Raw genomic sequence first — 25,512 nt, forward strand, 5'->3', positions numbered from 1 at the left:
GTCACATACCCACCCCCTTGCTTTTTCATACACGTTGAAAATATCTGTCTTTTAAATGATATCTTTAGCATTGTTAGATTTAATGTAATTTCAATGTGGTTGGATTAAAGTCTTCTGTTACTGTATTCTTTTTTCTTTTTTAAAAAAGATTTATTTATTTGAAAGGCAGAGTTAGAGAGAGAGAAGCCGGCGCCGTGGCTCAATAGGCTAATCCTCCACCTTGCGGCGCCGGCACACCGGGTTCTAGTCCCGGTTGGGGCGCCGGATTCTGTCCCGGTTGCCCCTCTTCCAGGCCAGCCCTCTGCTATGGCCAGGGAGTGCAGTGGAGGATGGCCCAGGTGCTTGGGCCCTGCACCCCATGGGAGACCAGGAAAAGCACCTGGCTCCTGGCTCCTGCCAGGATCAGCGCGGTGCGCCGGCTGCAGCGGCGGCCATTGGAGGGTGAACCAACGGCAAAGGAAGACCTTTCTCTCTCTGTCTCTCTCTCTCACTGTCCACTCTGCCTGTCAAAAAAAAAAAAAAAAAAAAAAAAAGAGAGAGAGAGAGAGAGAGAGGTCGTCTGTCTGCTGGTTCACTCCCCAAATGGCCACAATGGCCAAAGCTGGGCCGATCCAAGGTCAGGAGCCAGGAGCTTCTTCTGGGTCTCCAACATGGGTACAAGGGTCCAAGCACTTGGGCCATCCTATACTGCTTTTCCAGGCCATAGCAGAGAGCTGGATCAAAAGAGGAGCAGCTGGTACTAGAACCGGTGCCCACATGGGATGCTGCTGCTTCAGGCCAGGGCATTAACCTGCTGTGCTACAGCACCGCCCCCCCATATACATCTTAAAATTTTTTTTTTTAGTTATTTCCCTAGGGTTTACAACATACATCTTTCATTAATTACCACTTCATATATAGTGTACATTTTTATCATAATACACTACGTTTTTGTTACTTTTTTTCTGTTATTATCATGCATCTTTTACATATGCTGTGAACCCACAATGCATTGCTATATTTTTTGCTTTAGAGGGTGAGATGGTAACTTTTTTCTGTAGAAGGCCTGGTAGTAAGTATTTTAGACTTTGTAGACCATCTGGTGTTTATTGCAACCACTCAACTCTGTTGTAGCACTAAAGCAGCACAGACAATATATAAAATAATGGGTGTTACTATATTGCAATATAATTTTACTTACAAAAGTAGGAAGTGGGTGAGCTTTGGTCTTTGGGCCTTAGTTTGTTAACCTCTAGACAATTTTTCACGGTGACTAAAAACAGGAAAAAAGCATTTCATATTTATCTTCATTTCCCCTGTTTCTGGAGAACCTAATTTCTTTATGTAGAAAGTTTCTGTTTGATATCATATTTCTTCTGCTTGGAGATTTCCTTGAATACTTCTTGTAGTATGGTCTGAGGAAGTGTCTTTCTCCTTACTTTTCAAAAGATTTTTTTAAAAAAGATTTATTTATTTGAAAGTCAGAGTTACGCAGAGAGAGGAGAGGCAGAGAGAGAGAGAGAGAGGTCTTCCATCCCCAAATGGCTGCAACGGCCAGAGCTGCGCTGATCCAGAGCCAGGAGCTTCATCCGGGTCTCCCACAGGGTGCAGGGGCCCAAGGACTTTGGGCATCTTCTACTGCCCTCCAGGCCATAGCAGAGAGCTGGATTGGAAGTGGAACAGCCGGGTCTTGAATGGGCGCCCATATAGGATGCCGGCTCTTCAGGCCAGGGCATTAACCCGCTGCGCCACAGCGCCAGCCTCTTAAAAGATACTTTATACAAAGAGAAACAAAGATAAAAATTATCTCCTGTCTACCTTCAGGATGTTTTTATTTCTTTTTTTAAAATTGAGATATAATTTAAGTACAGTAAAAATCCTCCATTTTAATATATAGTTCTGTGAGCTTTAATGAATTCTTTACCCTAACAACCAAGATAGAAAAATTTTTTTAAGTTTATTGATTTAAAAGGCAAATTTACACAGAGGCAAAGGCAGAGAGAGAGGTATTCCATCCGTTGGTTCACTCCCCAGATGTCTGCAACAAACGGAGCTGAGCTGTGACAATTTGAAGGCAGGAGCCCAGGTGCTTCCTCCAGGTCTCCCACACAGGTGCAGGGGCCCAAGGACTTGGGCCATCTTCTTGTACTTTCCCAGGCCATAGCAGAGAGCTGGATTGGAAGTGGAGCAGCTGGTCTTGAACTGGTGCCCATATGGGATGTCGGCACTGCAGGTGGTGGCTTTACCTGCTACATCACAGCACTTGCCCCCATACAGAGTATTTGCATTGAACCCCAAAACTGCTGCCATGCTCCTTTGTAGTCAGTTTCACCCCTTACCCCAGCTTCTGACTACCATGGTCTGTTTGTCTGTCACTATCATTTTTGCCATTTTTAGAATGTCACAGAAATAGAATCACATGATATGTACCATTTTGAGTGTGGTTTCTTTCACAATGCAGTTGAGATCCATCCATGTGGTTGTGTCAGGAGTTTTGTTCCTTTTTATTGAGGGTCTAGTATTCCATGCTGCCATATGTCTATCCGTTTTTCAGTTGAAGGGCATTGGAGTTGTTTTCAGCATTTGGCAATTAGAAATAAAGCGACTGCAACAAAAGTTTTATTGTAGTTACAATGTATGGCAGCATTGCTTTCCCAGATAATTTAATAAACCAATTTATAGTTAAACTTCACTGTTTTGAACATTTCAGTTTACTAACATCCTCTTTAACATTGGGCATTATGTGTATTTTTTTTCAAAATGCAAATAAATGTCCTTTATTCTGATCATGAAAGTAATGTGTGCTCATTTAAGAATTGTCAAGCAGTCTCTTCTCTGTGTAACAATTTGTTTCTTGTGTAACTTGATTTGGTGTAACTTAGCCTTCTGATTCAAAACTCAAACATGCTCCATTTTTGTCCTTTGTTTAGTGGGACCCATGGAGTTGGGCATAGTATGCCAGTGTGAGCTGAGTGCTCTGCTTTGCCCTGCACGCTGTTTTCCTTTTAATAGAGCCAAGTTTCAGTAGTGTTGTTGGCAGCTATGTGCACTTGAGTCATACTGAATTATCTAAAATCCTGACGTCTCTTTCACATGGTCATATTAAGCCACATATCCCCATCATGTATTTATCCAGTTTTTGAACTTTCATTGTAAGACCTGCATTTGTCCATAATTCAGTGTCAGGCATAGCCTGTGTTTCTTGCTTATTTAGGTTTCTTTTTTTGGGGGTGGGGGTCCTACAGGTAGCCTCATTCAAGAGATTTAGAAATGGTTAAGAGATCATATGGCTCGGGGACTCAGAGTTAATAGGTGTAGTACTTTATTTGTTAAGATTTTTTTTTTTAATGTTCTAGGGGATTGCCACCTTAAATGTCGTTACTGAGAGGTAACATTTATTTTATCTGTTGAGACTCCTTTTGGTTTATTATGTGTATCATTACTGCCATATTTATTGTGATAGCCTATGTATTATAATGACATATATTTATTTGTATTATAACACTTGTTTGAGACGTTGAGGTTTTGAGGCCAGCACTGTGGCATAGTGGGTTAAGCTGCTGTCTGCAGTGTTGGCATCCCTTACTGGCGCCAGTTTGAGTCCTGACTGCTCCGCTTCCAATCCAATTCTCTGCAGATGTGCTTGGGGAAGCAGTGGAAGATGGCCCAAGAGCTTGGGTGCCTGTACCCACGTGGGAGATCAGGATGAAGCTCCTGCCTCCTGGCTTCATCCTGGCCCAGACCTGGCTGTTGTGGTCCTTTGAGGAGTAGACCAATGGATGGAAGATCTCTCTCCCTCCCTCCCTCCCTCCCTCCCCCCCCCTTCCTCTCTCCCTCTCTCTTTGATTCTGACTTTAAGATGAATAAATAAATCTTTCCATAAGAAAAAAAAAAGGGTTGAGCTATTTTCCCTGACACTTTAAACTGTGTTGTAGACCATACTTCCCAAACGGTGGCAGTGACTATAGAGAGGTGAAAATCTCACTGTTGAAGAGAGAGTTAAAAATTTCTGTGTTAAGACCTCCCTCAGACCTCAAATAAGACACCAATGTCATGGTGGCCACTGATTTAAATTACATGAAATCAACAAGAGGAACCACTGGCGAGTTAATATCTAAGAATCAAAAGAAATAAAAAAGATAAAATAAATTTCATCATGACATATGCTTTTTTTTTTTTTTAAACTGTGGTCATTGAGCAATAGTAGATAAGTCTACCAATAAGACCACTGTGTTGGCCAGCGCCGTGGATCAATAGGCTAATCCTCCGCCTTGCAGCGCCGGCACACCGGGTTCTAGTCCCGGTCGGGGCGCCGGATTCTGTCCCGGTTGCCCCTCTTCCAGGCCAGCTCTCTGCTGTGGCCCGGGAGTGCAGTGGAGGATGGCCCAAGTCCTTGGGCCCTGCACCCCATGGGAGACCAGGAGAAGCACCTGGCTCCTGGCTTCGGATCAGCGCAATGCGCCGGCCGCGGCGGCCATTGGAGGGTGAACCAACGGCAAAGGAAGACCTTTCTCTCTGTCTCTCTCTCTCACTGTCCACTCTGCCTGTCCAAAAAAAAAAAAACCACTGTGTTGAATAATATTACATAATTATGCAGTAGAAAAAAATAAGACACTGCATGAATAATTAATGAAAGGAAGCCAGACTCATAGAGGGGGGCACATACAAGAAGAGAGGACCACAGTGGGTTAAGGTGCTGCATATGACATCCCCTGTGGAAGTGATAGTTTGAGTCCTAGCTCCCACACTTCCAGTCCAGCTCCTTGCTAATGAGCCTGGGAAGGCAGTGGAAGATACCCATGTGCTTGGGCACCTGCACCCACAAGGGAAACCAGGATGGTGTTCCTGGTTCCTAGCTTTGGGCTGGCCCAGACCTGGCTGTTGTATCCATTTGAGGGAGTAAACCAGTGCTTAGAAGATTCTCTCTCTCCCTCTCTGTTTCTCTTTCAAATAAAAATGAAAGAGAAAGGAAGGAAGAGATATGAAAGAGAAGGAGAGAACCATTTGAAAGTCTAGTCCGAGGCCGGCGCCACGGCTCACTTGGCTAATCCTCTGCCTGTGGTGCCGGCATTCCGGGTTCTAGTCCCAGTCAGGGCACCAGGTTCTGTCCCGGTTGCTCCTCTTTCAGGCCAGCTCTCTGCTGTGGCCCAGGAGTGCAGTGGAGGATGGCCCAAGTGCTTGTGCCCTGCAGCCACGTGGGAGGCCAGGAGGAAGCACCTGGCTCTTGGCTTCAGATTGGCGCAGCACGCTGGCTGTGGCAGCCATTTGGGGAGTGAACCAAGGGAAGGAAGACCTTTCTCTCTGCCTGTCAAAAAAAAAAAAAAAGTCTAGTCCAAGGAGCAGAGGAAAACTAACATTACAGGGTGGCCAGATAGGCTTTATCTCTATGCTGTTCTTCCCATTTCCTGGCAATGAACTGGAAGAGACTGAAACAGAATATCAAGGCAACCCCACACATTAAAAACATTAGATGGAAGTGAAAAAAAAGTTCCTAGATATGAACATAACTCCCTTTTGTTAGACAACTAAGCCATTCTTTGAACAGTGGTTGAAGCCAATCCTCCTCCGAGTTGCAGAAAATTCTGGCAAGAAGCTACAATTCTGGGGCCTATTTATTTTGGCTTTGTTTTATCGCTGTTTTTACTTTGGTAACATTCATTGAGTTACCCTTGTTCAGCACAGGGACGGGACACAGATTGTTGAAGCTAGTGCTATAGGTTCAATTAGAGTACCCATAAAGATATTAACTATCTCTGGCCAGGATATTTTTTCCTAGGCTCATACAAATACATATATTTTTAATGAAGTTATAATTCTTTCTGATTAGTTTTGTATGCCCCGACAGACTCTTTCCTAAGCCTATGTCCAGCTGTGTGATTTCTCTTCAGTATGTTTGGTTGCTTTATTCTGTCTGACAGATTTCAAGTATGAGCTTCTCAGCTTAGCACCATGCCCTCTGGCAGCCTCTGTGTCTTCATTTCATAGTGCTTTTTGTGTCCTGAACTTCAGGCCAAAGTCGATGACCTCCTTTGCTTGACCAGCTCCTTGCTCATGCTGTTCTCGCTGACTAGAAACTGTCTCCTCCTTTAAGTCGTGCTAAAATCCTACCAATTCTTTAAGATTTTTTTAAGGTTATTATTATTTATTTGAAAGAGTTACAGAGAGAAATATCAAGATCTGCCATCTGCTGGTTCACTTCCCAGGTGACCACAGCAGCAAGTGCTGGGCTGGGCTGAAGCCAGAAACCAGGAGCTTCATCTGGGTCTCCAGTATGGGTGGCAGGGATCCAGACACTTGGACCATCTCCTGTTGCTTTTCTCAGACCGTTAACAAGGAGCTGGGTCAAAAGTGGAGCAGTGGGAACATGGACCAGTGCCCATATGGGATGCTGGCATTGTAGGTGGTGCCTTACTTGGTATGACAATATGCCGATCCTTCCTTTAAGATTTAAACTGTTTTGTTTTTTGCATTTATTTGAGAGATGGAGTGATGAGAGACAAATCTTAGATCTGCTGGTTTATTCCTCACATGTTTACAGCAGCTTTGGCTGGGCCAGGCCAAAGTTAGGAGCCTGGCACTCAATCTGGGTCTCCCATGTGGGTGCCAAGAACACAACTATTTGGGCCATTACCCAATCCCTCTCAGGATGCACATTAGTAGGAATCTGGGATCCAGAAGTGGAGCCAGGATTTGAACTCAGACACTACAATATGGACTGCGGGTGTCCCAGGTAGTCTTAACCCACTCTTAAACTGCCATCTTTAATGTATTGGGGAAAACATAAGAGGTACCAAAAACTTCGATATAGGAAAAAGTAGTCTATTAAAAGGGGTAAGGGGGGCAGCGCTGTGGTGTAGCGGGTAAAGCTGCTGCCTGCAGTGCCAGCATCCCATATGGGCGCTGGTTCAAGTCCCGGCTGCTGTGCTTTCCATCCAGCTCTCTGCTGTGGCCTGGAAAAGCAGTAGAAGATGGCCCAAGTTCTTGGACTCCTGCACCCACTTGGGAGACCTGGAAGAAGCTCTTGGCTTTGGAGTAGCTCCGGCTGTTGCAGCCATTTGGGGAGTGAACCATCGGATGGAAGACCTCTCCCTTCCTCTCTTGCGCACACTCGCTCGCGTGCGCGCGCTCTCTCTCCCTCTCTGCCTCTCCTTCTCTCTGTGTAACTCTGACTTTCAAATGAATAAAAAAAATTTTTTAAGAAAATGTGGTAGGGGGAAATTTAAAGAAGGATGATGGTTCTAAGATGTGACTTGTAATAACTTTCCATCTGGTGATTTCAACTCTTTGTTCTTTCAGAGCTTTCTCCCTTTTCAAATATTTATAGACTATTGTGTCTCCAGTCAATGTAATGTTGTCTTTTACAAACTAAAATTTTTCAAGATAATTTAATAAGATCATAAGTAATTGTTGGCCAGTGCCGTGGCTCAATAGGCTAATCCTCCACCTGCGGCGCCAGCACCCCGGGTTTTAGTCCCGGTCGGGGTGCAGGATTCTGTCCCAGTTGCCCCTCTTCCAGGCCAGCTCTCTGCTGTGGCCTGGGAGTGCAGTGGAGGATGGCCCAAGTCCTTGGGCCCTGCACCCCATGGGAGACCAGGAGAAGCACCTGGCTCTGGGCTTCGGATCAGCACGGTGTGCCAGCTGCAGCGCGCCGGCCGCAGCGGCCATTGTGGGGTGAACCAGTGGTAAAGGAAGACCTGTCTCTCTGTCCCTCACTGTCCACTCTGCCTGTCAAAAAAAAAAAAAAAAAGTAATTGCAACAGTGCTGTGGCTTTGATTGCTACCTTATCATATCGTATCACTTGACTTAGCTCCTACTATGCTTAGCAAAGGGCCCTGGACTACTATGAACTTACTGAAGGTTTGTTGACTGGCTTTAAATAAAGAGATAGAGACATATAACTCCCCTTTGCCAATGATAAAATATTAGAAGGAATATTTAACATGGTAGGCAGAACTGAAGGCCAAAATGATTTAAACAGACTTGAAAGATAGTCTGAAACTATGGTAACTTTGAAGGCAATACATGCCGGATCTTGTATTTAGATTTAAAAAATCAGTTGAATAAGGATGATATGGGAAAACTGGCTCAGTTCATTCAGAGCTTTTGTTGGTCTCAGGCTCAAAATGGAAGCAGCAGTCCAGGGCATAGTCTGTGGCACTGGTAACTCTACACTTGCGAGAGTGTGCTGGGTATTATGTTTGAGTACTGGGCCAGCATTGTGGTTCCTTGAGTTAAGCCACCACTTGGCATCCCGTATTGGAGTGCAATTTGAGTCCTAGCTACTCTGCTTCTGATCCAGTTTTGTGCTGATGTGCCTAGAAAGTCAGTGGATGATGGCCCAAGTGCTTGGGCTCCTGCCACCCATGTGGGAGAGACGATGGATTCATGGCTTTCAGCCTGGCCCAGGAACTAAGATGTATCCTGAATAGGGTGACCAGAAGGTTGTTGTCCAGAATCTTTGTCATGTAAAAAAGATGTAAAACAGATAAAAGAGTTCTAGTTTGGGGAAAAGATGACTTAAGGGGAACACAATTCACTTCCAATGTTAAGTGGTTGCCAAATAGGTACAGGATTAAATCTGGTTTTGTGAAGTCCCAGTTTGTTATAAAGAACTTTCTATAATGATAATAATTTTCATGGCAATAGTTATTGAGCAATTATAACATCAGTTATTATATGAGCAATTATAGTGTCAATTATAATCTGAACTTAGCACTCTCCGCGTGGCATTCGCATTTAATTCTCACTGGAGCTTTGCCGTTTTTAGTTCAGTTTATCAATAAGGAAGCTGTTGTTCAGTGAGATTGATTTGTTCAGGTCATGCAGCTAGAAGTGGCTGAAGAGCTGTTCTTTCATAATTTTTGAAATTTATTTATTTGAAAGGCAGAAACAGATTTCTAATCTGCTGAGTTCATTCCCCAAACGCCTGCAACAGTCAGGGATGGGCCAGGCCAAAGTGAGGAGCTGAAACTAGCAGTTCTTACCCTAGTTCTGATTGCTCTTAATGGCCTGTGCTGCTGGGGCAGGGGTTTGGCCTGATAAGATGACTGTTAGGATGTTCACATCCATGTAGGAGTGCCTCAGTTAAGAGTTCCAGCTCCAGCTTCTTGCTAATGTGCTTCTGGGGAAGCAGCTGGTGATGGCTCAAGTGGTTGGATTCCTGTCACCACGTGGGTGACCCAGTGACCCAGATTGGGTTCCTGGCTCCTGCCTTCCACATGACCCAGCCATGGCTGTTGTGGGCAGGCATTTAAGGAAAAACAGCCAGTTGGAGCTTTTTTCTCTGCCTCTGAAATAACTGAGTAAATATTTTAAGAAGGGGAAAGCCTATGCTGGTGACCCCTGTGCTGTCTTATAAAGCAGCAAACTGTCCATTACTAGAAATGTTGAAGCAGAGCCACAGTGATCTCCTTCCTAACTTAGACTCAATTCCTGTCATTCACAGGTGTTGGGGGGGGGGCAGTGTTGCATAATGAGTGAAGAGTACAGACTGGAGTTAGGTCAAAGATGGAAACTTGTCACACATAGGCCATATGTTCTTAGGCAAAGCAGTTCACCAACCTCTTTGAGCACCATTTTCCTTACCTCTGGAATAAGGACTTAAATTTCTACCTTAGAGAGTAATTGGAAGGGTTAATTTATGTCAGCATTAAGGTTGTTATGAGTGTGCTTTTAAAATTTCATACAAAAATGGAATTAGAAGATAAATGTGTTTTGGTGCAAAAAAATTTGAAATCCGTGGTTGAAGCACTATTCTTTTTTTAAATTTTTATTTATTTTTATTTTTTGACAGGCAGAGTGAACAGTGAGAGAGAGAGACAGAGAGAAAGGTCTTCCTTTGCCGTTGGTTCACCCCTCCCCCCAAATGGCCGCTGTGGCTGGCGCACTGCGCTGATCCGATGGCAGGAGCCAGGTGCTTCTCCTGGTCTCCCATGGGGTGCAGGGCACAAGGACTTGGGCCATCCTCCACTGCACTCCCTGGCCACAGCAGAGAGCTGGCCTGGAAGAGGGGCAACTGGGACAGAATCCTGCACCCCTATGTGCCGGCGCCGCAGGCGGAGGATTAGCCTATTGAGCCGTGGCGCCAACCTGAAGTACTATTCTTTTATAATCTTTAAAATTTATGTTCGTAAGTTGAAAGGCAAAGAGAGAAAAAAAGACAGATGGGCAGAAATTTCCTGTCTGTTGGTTCCCTCTCCAAACGCCTGCAAGGAGAGGCTGGTCTAGGCCAAAGCCAGCAGCCCATTATGTCTTTTCATAATACACACTTCCCAAGAACTTTTTGAAGACTCTGCATATGGTTGTATTTGAAAAGTTTTTGTACCAAAAGGAACATCTATTAATTCCATTTCCACAAATGTTTTTAGATTTATCGAAGACTCAACAAATAGCCACCATATACAAAAATTCCTTCTCTTTTGAAGAATTATGATCATTGGACTTAAACTTCATTGTGAGGAATTTTACAATCTAGTACAGAAAACAAAACATTGTGATAGAATTAAAATCAGGATTTTACAAGCATAGTGTTCACATACTATATAATGTTACAATACCCACCATTTGTTGAGTACCTGTTTACCATGTTCAAAGTGCGACATTAGTGGCACTGCATATATAGTCTTTTGTAATCTTCAAAAACATTCCTATGAAGAAGCTGTGTACACCATTGTCATTTTATAGACAGTGTCAGGTTCCAGAGAGGTTAGATAACTTGCTCAACTTCCAGAGAGATTTAAACTCAGGTCTGTCATATTCCAAAGGCCGAATTGTTTTTACCACACTGGGAGAGGCAGGATTTCAGTAGGCTGTACTGGCATGGATTCCTTCCTCGGAGGGCCGAGGAAGGAATTCCTAGGCCGGGAAGACTGAGCAAAGAGATCTTCAGTATGTTGCAGCAGGGGAGTGGGGTGAAACTGTAAGATGACTGCGTGACCAAAGAAAAGGTTGTAGCTGAACCGGCGCCGCGGCTCACTAGGCTAATCCTCCGCCTAGCGGCGCCGGCACACTGGGTTCTAGTCCCGGTCGGGGCGCCGGATTCTGTCCCGGTTGCCCCTCTTCCAGGCCAGCTCTCTGCTGTGGCCAGGGAGTGCAGTGGAGGATGGCCCAGGTGCTTGGGCCCTGCACCCCATGGGAGACCAGGAAAAGCACCTGGCTCCTGGCTCCTGCCATCGGATCAGCGCGGTGCGCCGGCCGCAGCGCGGCGGCCATTGGAGGGTGAACCAACGGCAAAGGAAGACCTTTCTCTCTGTCTCTCTCTCTCACTGTCCACTCTGCCTGTCAAAAAAAAAAAAAAAGAAAAAAGAAAAAAAAGAAAAAAGAAAAGCTTGTAGCTTAAGGAGGAGTAGGAAGTAAAGCTGAAAACTAGACTGGGACCAGAATATGGGAGGCCTTTAAAGACCAGATAAAGGAACCTGGAGTTGATGCCATAAAGACACTGTTGTAGTTTTGTTCATTGCAACAAGGAGCGAGGTTTCAACTTGTTAAAAGCTGTGCTTTTTGGATATTGGTATGGCCGTGGTTAGAGATGGGCAAACCAGTTAGGAGGCCATTTGTAGTTTTCTAGTGATGAGCTGATGAAGGTCTGGCCTGGATGGGGTCCATGGAAGGAGGAGCAAATTAGAGAGGTATTTCAAGGAAGAAGTGACAGGATTTGATAATTTTGAATGAAGACAATAAAAGAAAGAGGAAGTAGCCCCCTGGTAGGGGGAGCAGAAGAATGGCAGAATTGGGAAGGGAGATTAAAATTTTAGAAATTGGTCCTGCAGGACCACTGCCGGGAGAAGTCCTTTTGATGATGTAAACTGAGTGTTCCCTCCGCCTAACAGCCTTATGGCAAGTGCCACTTTGCACCATGGAGGTGGATGCACATGGTAGAGCTGGAGGTGGGGTGGATGGGATGACTGGGAATATAGGGCCGCGTCTTTCAAAGCTTGCAGTTTTCCTGACTTGACGTTGCCCTTGGTCCTTTGAATGCAGTGTTATAGTCATGACAGATGCCTCTGTCTTGATGTGCTTATTAACACAGATACAATGTTTTGTAAAGGGCAAGTGAAGACTCTTGGGTGAGAGTGGGAGACTTCTGAGTCTTTGTACTGCTGTTTTCCTGTTAATGCCGAGGAACAATTCATGCTTCTGGGTCTCTCTTTAAGAATGAGTGAGCACTCATTTGTATGCATTTATGGCACTCTGTTGGTAATTGTCACCCTCATTTAGAAGCCATTAACCTGTATGTTGATAAAATAACATCCTTAACCAAGCACATGGAACCTGTGCCGAGCAGCTGCAGCTTTTCTGGAACACTAGCTTAGAACATGCTCATCATACTTTTTGAAAATCAAAAGTATGTGGGTGGGATGAAGTCACCTGAGCAATTGTAATTACAACTTTCAAGGCCTTTTCCTCTTCACATTAACTTTATACACACGCACACACACACACACAGCACCCCACAACCTATGATTTTTTTATTTTTCTCTAGAAACTTTTTTTCAAGTCATACACTTTTTTTTTGCTTTTTAAAATTTTTTATTTATATAAGGTAAACAAATTTCATGTGTTTTGTATATGTATATTTAAGAGCATAGTGATACTTCCCACCCAATCCTCCCTCCTGTCCATGCTCCCTCCCTTCCTCCTCCTCTTATTTTTAAATATTTTTTACAATGACATATTTTTAGTTTATTTTATAATCACAAGCTTAACCTTCTACCAAAGAAAGAATTCAGCAAGTAGTAAGTAGTAAAACCATTGTTCCTCAAGAGTATAGACAAGGGCTGTACCCACTAATCAAATCTCAAAATGTCAATTTCACTCATATACATGACATTTTTTTGTGCTCTGCATATTAATCACCACATATCAGAGAAAACATGTGATGCTTATCTTTTTGCCACTGATTTATTTCAGTAAGCACAATGATTTCCAGTCTCATCCATTTTGTTGCAAAAGAAAGTTTCATTCTGTGTTTTTTTTTTTTTAATGGCTGAGTAGTATTCCATAGTGTATATATACCACATTTTCTTTAGTCATTAGTTGATGGACATCTGGGTGGATTTCGTATCTTAGCTATTGTGAATTGAGCTGCAATAAACATGGGGGTACAAATAGCTCAAATGCTAATTTTATTTCCTTTGGGTAAATTCCCAGGAGTGGGATGGCTGGGTCATAAGGAAGAACTATTTTAAGATTTCTGAGGAATCTACATACTGTCTTCCATAATGGTTGTACTGGTTTACATTCCCACCAACAGTGTTTTAGGGTACCTTTTTCCCCATATCATTCCCAGCATTTATTATTGTTGATTTGTGTATGCAAGCCATTCTGACTGAGGTGAGGTGAAGCCTCATTGTGGTTTTGATTTGTGTTTCCCTGAAGGCTGGTGATCCTGAGCATTTTTTCATGTGTCTAAAGGCCATTTGGATTTCTTCTTTTGAAGATGTCTGTTCAAGTCCTTTGCCCGTTTCTTTTTTTTTAAAGATTTGTTTATTTATTTGAAAGGTAGAGCCACAGAGAGGCAGAGGCAAAGAGAGAAAGTCTTCAATCTGCTGGTCCACTCCCCAGATGGCCACAACGGGCGGAGCTGCGCCGATACGAAGCCAGGAGCCTAGAGCTTTTTCCAGGTCTCCTGCATGAGTGCAGGGGCCCAAGGGCGTGGGCCATCCTCCACCACTCTCCCAGGGCACAGCAGAGAGCTGGATCAGAAGTGGAGCAGCCAGAACTCAAACTGGCACCCATATGGGATGCCGGCACTGCGGGTGGTGGCCCCACCTGCTACGCCACAGTGCCGGCCCCTGCCCGTTTCTTAACTGTATTGTTTTGTTGTTGTTGAGTTTCTTGAGCTCTTTATAGATTCTGGTTATTAATCCTTTATCAGTTGTATAGTTTCAAACATTTTCTCCCTTTCTGTCTGTTGCCTCTTCACTTTGCTGAATGTTTCTTTTGCAGTGCGGAAGCGTCTCAGTTTGATGTAATCCTATTTGTCAATTGTGGCTTTAATTGCTTGTGCTTCTGGTGTCTTTTCCAAGAAGTCTTTGCCTATGCCAACGTATTACAGAGCTTCCCCAATGTTCTCCAGTAACTTTATGGTGTCGGGTCATAGATTTAGGTCTTTGATCCATTTTGAGTGGATTTTTGTGTAAGGTGTAAGATAGGGGTCTTGTTTCATATTTCTGCATGTGAAGGTCCAACTTTCACAGCATCATTTGTTGAAGAGACTGTCCTTTCTCCAGGGATTATTTTTAGCTCATTTGTCAAAGATTAGTTGGTTGTGGATGTGTGGATTGATTTCTGGGGTTTCTATTCAGTTCCATTAGTCTACATATCTGTTTCTGTGCCAGTGCCAGGCTGTTTTGATTATAACTGCTCTGTAGTGTGTCTTGAAATCTGGTATTGTGATGCCTCAGGCTTTGTTTTTGTTGTATAAGATTGCTTTGGCTATTCAGGGTCTGTTGTTTTTCTGTATGAATTTTAGCATTGTTTCTTCTAGATCTGAAAAGAATGTCATTGGTATTTTGATGGGGATTGCATTGAGTCTGTAAATTTCTTTGAGTACTATGGACTTTTTTTAAAAAAAGATTTATTTATTTATTTGAAAGTCAGTGTTACACAGAGAGGAGAGGCAGAGAGAGAGAGAGAGAGGAGAGGGGAGGGGAGGGGAGGGGAGGGGAGGGGTCTTCCTCTGCTGGTTCACTTCCCAGTTGGCTGCAATGGCCAGAGCTGCACCGATCCGAAGCCAGGAGCCAGGAGCTCCTTCTGGGTCTCCCATGTGGGTGCAGGGGCCCAAGCACTTGCACCATCTTTTGCTGCTTTTCCAGGCCATAGCAGAGAGCTAGATAGGAAGTGGAGCAGGCGGGACTAGAACCAGCGTCCACATGGGGTGCTGGCGCTTCAGGCCAGGGCGTTAACCTGCTGTGCCACAGCACTGACCCCAAGTATGGACATTTTGATGATGATAATCTCTAGAGAGCTTTGGGGCCTGTTTTTGTTAAGTATTTGCAGTTCCTCAGGAAGGCTTGTATTTCCTTATTCCTTCCCTACTTTTTTTGAAACCCGTGTCTCTCAGAACTTTGGAATCTCCAGAGCTAGCTGTCTACATAAAAGCTTGGGAGCTTTGAGTGACTTTTTTTTTTCTTTTAAGGATTTTATTTGTTTATTTGAGAGGCAGAGTTACAGACAGAAAGAGGGAGAGACATAGAGAAAGGTCTTCCATCTGCTGGTTCACTCCCAAAATGGCTGCAGCAGCCAGAGCTGAGTTGATCTGAAGCCAGGAGCTTCCTCCGGGTCTCCCACAGAAGTGCGGAGGCTCAAGCACTGTGGCCATCCTCCACTGCTTTCCCAGGCCATAGCAGAGAGATGGACAGAAAGAGTAGCAGCTGAGACTCGAACTGGCACCGATATGGGATGCTGGTGTCGCAGGTGGAGGCTTAGCCTACTATGCCACAGTGCTGGCCTCCTTGAGTGACCCTCTGGAAGCAGTTCTAGGTGCTTGGATCTAAATGACTCCCTTAGCATGGCACTGGAAACCTCAAAATGCCTTGACATGCTCGAGAATGAATCAGGACAATGTTGCGGCCACTACACAACCTTTTGTATGTGATTTAAGTTCCTTAAGAGCCATCCTGATTAGCAGATACTGGAATGTGACAGAATTGGCATTTGTACCGAGGAAAGGAGAACTAGGGAATAATATGTTTTCCACTTGTACCTTTTAATTAACTGAGGAATGGAATGGAAAGAGTTGCAAAGAAGACATTCATGAGGGAAGATTAGTACCTGACATAGTTCAGTAGTTCCATCATAGTTGAATGCATTGTAGAATACCAGCACCAGTTTTTCTAATTAGCTTATTCTGAATATTAGCTTATTTTTATGTGTAAAGCTGTTGGCTTTTCAGCAGTGCTTATTAAGCAAGTACCTAGCAAAAGTGTGACACATGAAGGTGTATGATAGGTCTGTTGTACTTCATTAAGCGTCACATCTCTGCACACACACATACACCCTCTGCCGCCAAGTAAGAAAAGCTCTTCATTTGTGATAGAATTTTGAACTTGGATTTTCTGTAATATTTATAGCTCGCTCTTGTTACTGAAAGCAAAAGTATATTTTTCAGTGAGATTTAAATTATCATCCCATTATCATGTTGTTTTTTTTCCTTCTTAGTAATGTAGAGATTATGCTTGGTCTTGCTGAAGCTGTTTTAAAAGATCTTTGTATATGTGTGTAATGCCTTGGGTTATAGGAATGAGGTATTATGTCATTTGTTTCAGAAGATACACTAATATATCAAAAATAAGCAAGAAGGAAAACAGAATGCAGTTAGTAATCTTGTTGCTTCAAAACTGAGCAAACGTTTTGGGAGAGCAAGTTCTTGCTGGACATCACTAAATAAGAATGAGTTGATGTCACACTTGGCAAGAAGCAGCCCTTAAATTATTTTTTTTCCATACAAATAGTACAACATGGCGGGGAGGAGGGATTGCAGGCAAGGGTGAAGAATTATGGGGGAAAAATAAGCTACAGAAAGAATGTGAGAATGAGTTGCTTGTTACAAAAAGAATATGATATAAAAGCCATGCTTGTTTTGTCAGGAGGAATCTGAGTTAGGACTGAACGCATGAAGGGAAGAAATGTTTCCCAGGCCCCTCCCACACTCCCTGGGAGGGCTGTTGTGCCCTGATCCCTGTGGAGGGTTGTGTAACTGCTTTGACTCATTTTCAGGGAAGAATGGCCCCTGTAGCGCTTTTGGCTCTTACAGTATAGTGTTGCACCAAGTATGAGTGAAGAAATCCCTAAAACAGTGCTGTCACACTGAGTCTACAGTCATGTTAGCATCTCCAGACAACAGGAGTAATACTGTAAACTGTGTGCAGTGTGCCCCTCCCTATTTCCCCCTTCCCATAGTTCTTTACAGTATTGGGGTTTGGGGCAGCCTGATAGCTGATTTTACTTATTCCTGAAAAGCTAGCATCTGTCAAGATAGCCAAGCATTGATTGAAATTAGCTGGAGTTATCTGGCTAGATGAACGTTTGTTTTGGTGTTTCATAATAAGAATGGGGGAGGGTAGTTCTGGGGCAGTTGAGGTGGCCCAGTTCTCATTGTGTGGCACTGTGCTGTGTATTAGATGTCGTTAACTTCCCTACCCACTGAGTGCCAGTAATGCCCCCAGAACTTGTAGCAACCAGAAGCCCTCTTTTTTCCAAACTCCTTCCTGTGTCTGTGGAGTTGGGGGGTGGTGGGGAGAGGGGAGGCGCAGTGGAAACCCGAGTGTGCTGTCAGTGTTAGTAAGTGGCACAGTTTTATTTGTAGCTGTTTACATGAAAAACTTGGAATGTCTTAAGGTGAGCATTTATAATATAGCATAGATTTTATTCAGCATAGATTTCATTAAAACAATACTATTGGAAAAACAGTGTTTGGAAAAATAGAGAGAAGGGCATTGGTAAGAAGGAAAAGAGGTACAAAATGGCTTCTCAGCCCATTGTTCCCCAGGTCTGTACTGGTCTGGTCTCTAGTTCTGTGGGTGGTTCCTTTTTTTTTTTTTCTTCCCCCTCAGAGGCAGCAGATGAGAAGACCCGGTGGAGGCAAGGGTTGGAGGGAAGGTGGGTGAAGTGAAAAAGCAGAACCTGGGGGAAGAGGCAGGCATGAAGACAAGATTTGGATTGAAGTGGGTAGAAATAGTGAAAGACAAGAACAAAGAAACTAGAGGTGTTACATGGCATTGTTAAGCTTACAACGTTGGAATTTCTAGGACAGTTCTGAGTATCAGATCTGGAATTTCCAAGAGAAAAACACTGAGATAATTACGTTAGAGACCTGCACATACAAGCTGGTATTTAATGTCCTTTTGTAAGCTTCAGTTTGTAAGCCTAACCTTCAAAAGACTTAGTCCTAGGTGCTTAGCCAGCCATTTAGGGATATTCCACCTGCTGCCTTCAGTGGGACTTCTTGGCCCAAACAGCCATTTCCCTTTAGATTTCACTGAGTTAGGAATTCAAAGTGTCAGTTTCCCATTCACCTGGACTTTCCAATAATAATACAGTGCTTTATCAGAAAAGCTCAGCATAAACATCAGCCAAATATTAGCATAAAAATCAGCCAAATTACATGTTATTAATGAGATTTGTAAGTAGAGGGCAATTTTGAGAAATAGGAACAAAGCTCACTGATCTTCTTAGCAGACACTACTTAAAACCTTAGTCTAGCCCCAAGGCTGAGTTACGTATAAGAACATTTACTACAATGTGTCCCCAGCCTTTTAAGTTAGTTTTGAAAACATTCCATCATGTACATGTCATTGGATTTTTAGTCTTTTTTCTAGTTGTCTCTGGCAGCCTTTTTTTTTTTTCTTCAGTGAAAGGCTTGTCTTTGTCACAGCCTGTTTCTCTGAGTAGCCTGTATGCCCCCCTCTGTAATTGTTCAGCCATGCTAGCTCTTAGCCCAGGCAGGAATTACCTTGGCCACCTACATGACTGAGGAGAGGACATGGATTCTCCTGAACCTCCGTGGGAAGCAGGACCATACTTCCATAGCGGCTTCTCAGACCCAAGGAGTTTCAGAATTACTTTATTTATTTTTTTTTAAATAAGATTGTTTTATTTATTTGAAAGGCAGAGTTACACAGAGGCAGAGGGAGAGAGATCTTTCATCTGCTGATTCACTCCTCAGATGGCCACAACAGCTGGAGCTGTGTCCAACTAAAGCCAGGAGCCAGGTGCTTCCTGTGGGTCTCCCACACAAGTGCAGGTGCAGGCCATCTTCTACTACTTCCCCAGGCTATAGCAGAGAGCTGGATTGGAAGTGGAGCAGCTGGGACTCAAAATGGTGCCCACATGGGATGCCAGCACTGCAGGCAGTAGCTTTATCTGCTTCGCCACACTGCCAGCCCTAGAATTACCTCTCTACATAGAGAGCCTTCCCTTCAACAGAGATGGCTTGCTGCTACCTACAATTTCTTATTTATGTGCAATATTTCCACATAAAGAAGAAATAAACATTTGTGTATTCATTTACCAGTTCCTTTACCAATTCTTCATTGGGTGTCAATATTTCACCATATTTGCTTCAGATCTTTTCTTTCTAGGAATAAGATGTATTTCAAATTAAACTTAAATTCAGATCCCCGTGCTTTGTAACCTTCCCTGATGGTCCTCTACCTCCCACTCTACAGGGAGTCGTTTGTCTGACTGGGATTCCTTGTGTGCCTGTTTTCTCATGGCTTTTCTTTTTCCTATACATCGCTGGGTCTCTAAACAATACATGATCTCCTTTGCTATTTTGACTTTATATAAATTGCATCCTTCTATACTTATATTTCCTTCCTATATTTGTAGCTTTTTTCTATATTGATTTATACCCTTTTTATGTTTACTGCTGCTTAGTAATTCTTTGAATAAACATTTTACAGTTTGTTGTCCTGTTGATGTGCATTTGAGCTGCTTTCAGTTGTTTCACTGTAAGTTCTGCATTAGACATCCTGCACATATCTCCTTCTTGCCCATGTATGAGAGTTTTCTCCAGGGTATGTGACTAGGAACAAGCTACTAAATAGAAGGGCACATGTGTTTTCAGCTTTACTAGTTAGGGTCAGTTTACTCTTCAAAGTGATGATGCTGATTTATATCCTTACTAGGTCTGTATGAGAGCTCCTGTTGTTCCACATCCTCAATAAACTGGATATTGTTCCAGCTGTTCCTTGTTTACTGATTAATTTAAATACAGCATGTGCTTAGCAACCCTCTCAAACATAGGGTCAGATGCAAGCTTGATTTTTGATACTATGTTTCCTCATTTTAAAAGAAATTGTTTCACTTTCTGTATTATAAATTCAATTTAACTGCAATAGAAATTTTTTATTCGCATTTTAAAAATAATTGTTTTATCTGACCACAAAATAACTGTATGATTATTTTAAAGAATTTGGAACACTAAATTAAAAAATTACACTGCATAACCAATTGTTAGCATTTTGCTATTTATTTTCTTCTGGTGGAGGCATATTTTAGATATAAATGTACTTTAAAATTAGAATCATACTGAATTTGTCATTTTTAAAAAAATATTTATTTACTGTAAGAATAAGAGAAAGGGAGAGAGAGAGAAAGAGATCTTCATCTGCTGGTTCACTCCCCAAATGACCATAATGGCCGTGGCTGGGCCAAGCAGAGGCCAAGAGCCTGGAATTGCATCTGAGTCTTCCACATGAGTAACAGGGGCTCAGATCCTCAGGCCACCACCTGCTGCCTTCTCAGGCACATTAACAAGGAGCTGGTTCAGAAGTAGAGCAGCCAGGACTCAATCCAGTGCTCAGATATGGGATGCTATTGTCTCTGGTGGCAGCTTAACCTATGCACAACACCTGCCCCTGAATTTGTCATTTAAATTACATTTTGACATAAAGCTGTATTGTGACATTTTCCATGTCATTGGAGATTATTGAAAATGCCATCTTCGGATGTCCTAAACAGCACTCTGGCCTCAGAATCAGCCCTTAAGGCATGTGGATCTGGCTGAAAAGCCCATGAGAGTATTTCAGGCATGGAAAGCCAAGACACTCTGGCAAAAAAAAAAAAAACCAAAAAAACAAACCAACCCTAAATGAAAGATCTCCGTGAGTGAGATCCCAGTGGAAAGAACAGGTCATCAAAGAAGGAGGTACCTTTCTCTGAAGGGAGGAGAGAACTTCCACTTTGACTACGACCTTGTCTAAATATGATCAGAGTCAGTGAACTCAAAAGGCTTCCATAGCCTTGGCAACTCATGACAAGAGCCTAGGGTGATTACTGATGCCATAAACAAGACTGTCAATTTGTTAAGTCAACAACAGGAGTCACTGTGCACTTACTCCTCATATAGGATCTCTGTCCTTAATGTGCTATACATTGTGATTTAATGCTATAACTAGTACTCAAACAGTATTTTTCACTTTGTGTTTCTATGTGGGTGCAAACTGTTGAAACCTTTACTTAATGTATGCTAAACTGATCTTCTGTATATAAAGAGAATTGAAAATGAATCTTGATGTGAATGGAAGGAGAGAGGGAGTGGGAAAGGGGAGGGTTGTGGGTGTGAGGGAAGTCATGGGAGGGGGAAGCCATTGTAATCCATAAGCTGTACTTTGGAAATTTATATTCATTAAATAAAAGTTAAAAAAATGAATAAAAAAAGAAAATGCCATCTTAAGATCTTAATAGCTATATAACATTTCTCTGTGTAAATGTGTTATAGTTTAGCTATTAACCCACTGGAAGACATTCTGGATATTAAAATAATACTAGAATGAAAAGTCTTGGTTAGATAAATCTGAGTTTGTTTGGAATAGATTGCTAGAAGAGGAATGAAAATATTTATGGAATTAGATTGAATAAATTATAAGCAAAGCTTCCAAGGAGAAAAACAGTGAAAAGAGAGGAAATTATGTCCTCAGAGTCATGAAGTCCATCAGTTCAGCTTCTCTAATATTTGAATCAAGTGACAAATGTTTCTTTTTTTTTTTTTTTTTAATTTATTATCCATTTGAAAGACAGAGTTACAGAGAGAGGTAGAGACAGAGAGGTCTTCCATCTGCTGGTTCACTCCCCAGATGGCTGCAATGGCCAGAGCTGCGCCGATCCGAAGCCAGGAGCCAAGAGCCTCCTTCGGGTCTCCCATGTGAATGCAGGGGCCCAAGGACTTGGGCCATCCTCTGGTTGCTTTCCCAGGCCATAGCAGAGAGCTGGACCAGAAGAGGAGCAGCCAGGACTAGAACCGGCGCCCATATGTGATGCCGGCGCTCCAGGCCAGGGTGTTAACCCGCTGCGCCACAGTGCCAGCCTCAATATGACCAATGTTTCTCCTGTGTGAATTTGGATACCCTTATCTTACCAGAGACAATATTAGAGGGAAACTACCCTGCTGTGAACACCTGAGAGTTGGCTGTGTATTGCAGTGTTAAAGGATTTTATGCAGGTACTTCACAAAGTTTTTTCATGGAAAATGGAATTAAAAGATAAGTTTATGTAAAAATTTTTGAGATCCATGCATAGTTTTTTTTTTTTCCATAATACACATTTTTAAAAATTTAGTTGAAAGAGTTACAGAGAGGTAGAGACAGAGAGAGGTCTTCCATCCGCTGGTTCACTCCCCAAATGGCCGCAACAGCCGGAGCTGAACTGATCCGAAGCCAGGAGCCAGGAGCTTCCTCTGGGTCTCCCACGTGAGTGCAGGCCCAAGGAATCCGGCCATCCTCCACTGCTTTCCCAGGCCATAGCAGAGAGCTGGATTGGAAGAGCAGCAGCTGGGATTAGAACCGGCACCCATATGGGATGCCAGTGCTTCTGGCCAGGGCTTTAACCTGCTGTGCCACAGCGCCGGCCCCTCCATAATACACATTTTCCATTAACTATTTGGAAGGAACTTTTTGAAGTTATTCCATCCAGTATTGTGCCTCTTGCAGACTTGTTGAATTGTCTTTTGCAGAATATCTCATTGCAGTAGACTCTTTCCTTTAACTTGTCCTAAATGGCTCATTGTCATGCACGGTGACAGGCTCCTTTACCAGATAACCTTGACTGTTAGAGCATCCTTCCTTTACATAAGCCCAATTGATTTCCATGTACTCTTCACTTAATTTGTTTCTTAATAAAAAGTTTCCTAAAATAATTATGGAAATCTTTCAGATTTACAAATTTTCTATTAGTTCCTATTATAAGTAACATGAAAAACAAACACAGGGTTAGCCTAGTTTTAATGTTTTGGTTCGCTTCAGAGGCATAATTTAGCTGTATATAGTGAAAATTTTATGTGAATACTGGTAAAATACAAAAACTTTCCACGTACTTTTATACTTGGTAGACAGAAAAGTTAGTGTTTAGGTACTACTACTCCAATATTTTATTTTTGTTTTTATTTTTTTAAGAATATACTTAGTCTTTTTTATATGAAAGGCAGAGACAAAGATCTCTGGTTTGCCTGCTCACTTCCTAAATGTCTGCAACAGCTTTGGCTGAACAAAACTGAAGCCAGGAACCTGTAATTGTGCCTGGATCTGTCTTGAGTGTGCAAGGACTCAAGTACTTGAGCAGTCACCTGCTGCCTCCCAGGGTGTGCATTAGCAGGAAGCTGGAATCAGAAGGCAGAGCTGGAATTCAAACCCAGGCACTCTCAAATGGTACATGGGCATCCCACAGTGCCCCCATGCCTGCTGCTCACTCTTTTGTTTTTAATTAATTTATTTGAAAGTCAGAGTTAGAGAGAGAGGAGAGGCAGAGAGAGAGAGAGAGAGTCATTATTTCTTTTTTTTTTTTTTTTTTTTTGTTGTTGTTGTTGTTGACAGGCAGAGTGGACAGTGAGAGAGAGAGACAGAGAGAAAGGTCTTCCTTTGCCATTGGTTCACCCTCCAATGGCCACTGCGGCCGGCGCACCGCGCTGATCCGAAGGCAGGAGCCAGGTGCTTCTCCTGGTCTCCCATGGGGTGCAGGGCCCAAGCACCTGGGCCATCCTCCACTGCACTCCCTGGCCACAGCAGAGAGCTGGCCTGGAAGAGGGGCAACCGGGACAGAATCCGGCGCCCCAACCGGGACTAGAACCCGGTGTGCCGGCGCCGCTAGGCGGAGGATTAGCCTAGTGAGCCGCGGCGCCGGCCGAGAGTCATTATTTCTTAGAAGTTGTCTGTGAGCAACAGTTTGAAAACACAGTTTCACTTTTCATTAGTAAAAACAACTACCCTTTCTTCTCTCCTTGCCCCCCCCCCTTTTGGCATGAAGATATATTTCTCATTTGATCCTTGTACAACCTTTTGTTGTAGGTATTTTCCTCATTTGCTAGTTGAGGGGACTGAGATTTACTTAAAAGTTAAAGACCCCTCCTGTCACACAGCTGTTAAAGGTGAGCTAAGATTTGAACTCAGGTTTAATTTTTTTGTTTTAAAGATTGATTTATTTGAGAGGCAGAGAGCGAGAGAGAGAGAAAAGTCTTCTATCTGCTGGTTCACTCCTCAAATCCTCAAATGGCCACAACAGTTGGAGTTGGGCAGATCCAAAGCCAGGAGGCAGGAGTTTCTTCTGGGTCTCCCACACGGGTGCAGGGACCCAAGTGCTTGGGCTGTCTTCTACTGCTTTCTCAGGCCTTCAGCAGGGAGCTGGATTGGAAATGGAGCAGCCAGGACTTGAACGGGCACCTATATGGGATGCCAGCGCTGCAGGTGGAAGCTTAATCTACTATGTCGCAGTGCTTGCCCCAGCTTTAATCTTTTTTTTTTAAGATTAATTTATTTATGTGAAAAAATTACAGAGAAAGTGGGAGAGGCAGAGAGCGAATCTTCCATCCACTGTTTCACTCCCCAGATGGCCACAACAGCCAGGGCTAGGCCAGGGTGAAACCATGAGCTTCATCTGGGTCTCCCAGTTTGGTACTTCAGCTGTGCTTTGCTGCTTTCACAGGTGCACTAGCAGGGAGCTGGATTAGGAGTGGAGCAGTTGAGAATCAAACTGGCACGACCATGCTGCAGGGGGCAGCTTAACCCACTGTGCCACTGTGCTGGCCCCTCAGGTTTTTTAAAACCTGTTTATTACCCAGTTTGCAAGTCTGTCTACCTACCTTAATTTTATCACAAAATTAGATACATTTCTGTTCAAAATTCATTGATGTTTTTGGGTTCCTCAATTATTATATCCCATGGGTGGTATGTATGTGATTATTGGAGGTATATTGTGTCTACTTGCTTCAGTTAAGATTGCCCTGGTGTGGACACACCAAGGATTTCCTTCTGTGAATGCCCATCTCTTCCCTAGTTCCATTTGTAGCATCTTCCTGCTTCCAGGGAAACTGAAGTACAAAATAAGAAAAGGGTAACAAATAGCGGTTTTTTTTTCCATGAAAGTATTAACCAACGTGTTCCATAAAGGAACATGTTTTCACAGCTGTGTGCCGTCAGGATAGTGAGAGCCGTTTGGATTTTTAGAAATTCAACAAAGGCAGTGACACATGCTTGATAGACTTGGAATGTAGAAACTCATTCTCAGCTGTGATAGTAATCTTTCTGTTAATGGTTACATTGGGATTCAGATACGTTATCACAGTGAACTTGAAGCCAAGAGGTCAGAGAACCAGGGAATTGACTCGGTGAATATATGATTTAATTATCCTTGATCAATCAAACTTTGACTTAGTGATGACGGAATATATTGTGTGTGTATTTTTATGTAGTTGCTAGGGGAAAGGAACAAAGTTTAATACTTGGTTTTGTTGACCTTTGGTATCACTTTTATCTGGTAGTTCCATATAACTGCCTTTGGTGCATTTTCAAAAGATTGCAGTCAAGTGATTTATAGATTAAGGGCTCATTCAGTACTTGCACAAGAAGAGCCCATATCTTCAAATACGGATGACGTAAGTTTACTTTAGAGGCAGGAATGAGTTCATTTCTTTGGAGAGATATGAACAGAATGTGTGTCTCTTGCTTGGGTAAGAAATATATTTAAATTCAGAACTTTGCTTGGAGGAAATGGAGTAATTGGGCATTTGAACTTCCAAGAAGTTGGGTATCATTAGCTGA

The 25,512-nt window shown here is 43.1% G+C and overlaps 1 protein-coding gene across 8 annotated transcripts in view; it reads left to right on the top strand.

Annotated features, from left to right (window-relative positions):
* Positions 1-25,512, top strand: part of BORCS5 (BLOC-1 related complex subunit 5) — a 117,212-nt gene that overhangs the window by 42,411 nt on the left and 49,289 nt on the right. For 2 of the 8 annotated variants that reach the window (XM_089304615.1, XM_089304614.1), the window contains one exon: positions 3,617-3,873. The exons of the other annotated variants lie outside the window; for them this stretch is intronic. In XM_089304615.1, the coding sequence (XP_089160741.1) occupies positions 3,617-3,750 (134 nt within the window). In that variant the 3' untranslated portion in view covers positions 3,751-3,873. Of the gene's footprint in view, positions 1-3,616; positions 3,874-25,512 lie in introns of those variants that run through there. 8 annotated transcript variants of the gene reach the window in all.

This window comes from Oryctolagus cuniculus, chromosome 9, assembly GCF_051225735.1.
Source record: "Oryctolagus cuniculus isolate XC-2025 breed Fujian yellow rabbit chromosome 9, ASM5122573v1, whole genome shotgun sequence".
NCBI lineage: Eukaryota > Metazoa > Chordata > Mammalia > Lagomorpha > Leporidae > Oryctolagus > Oryctolagus cuniculus.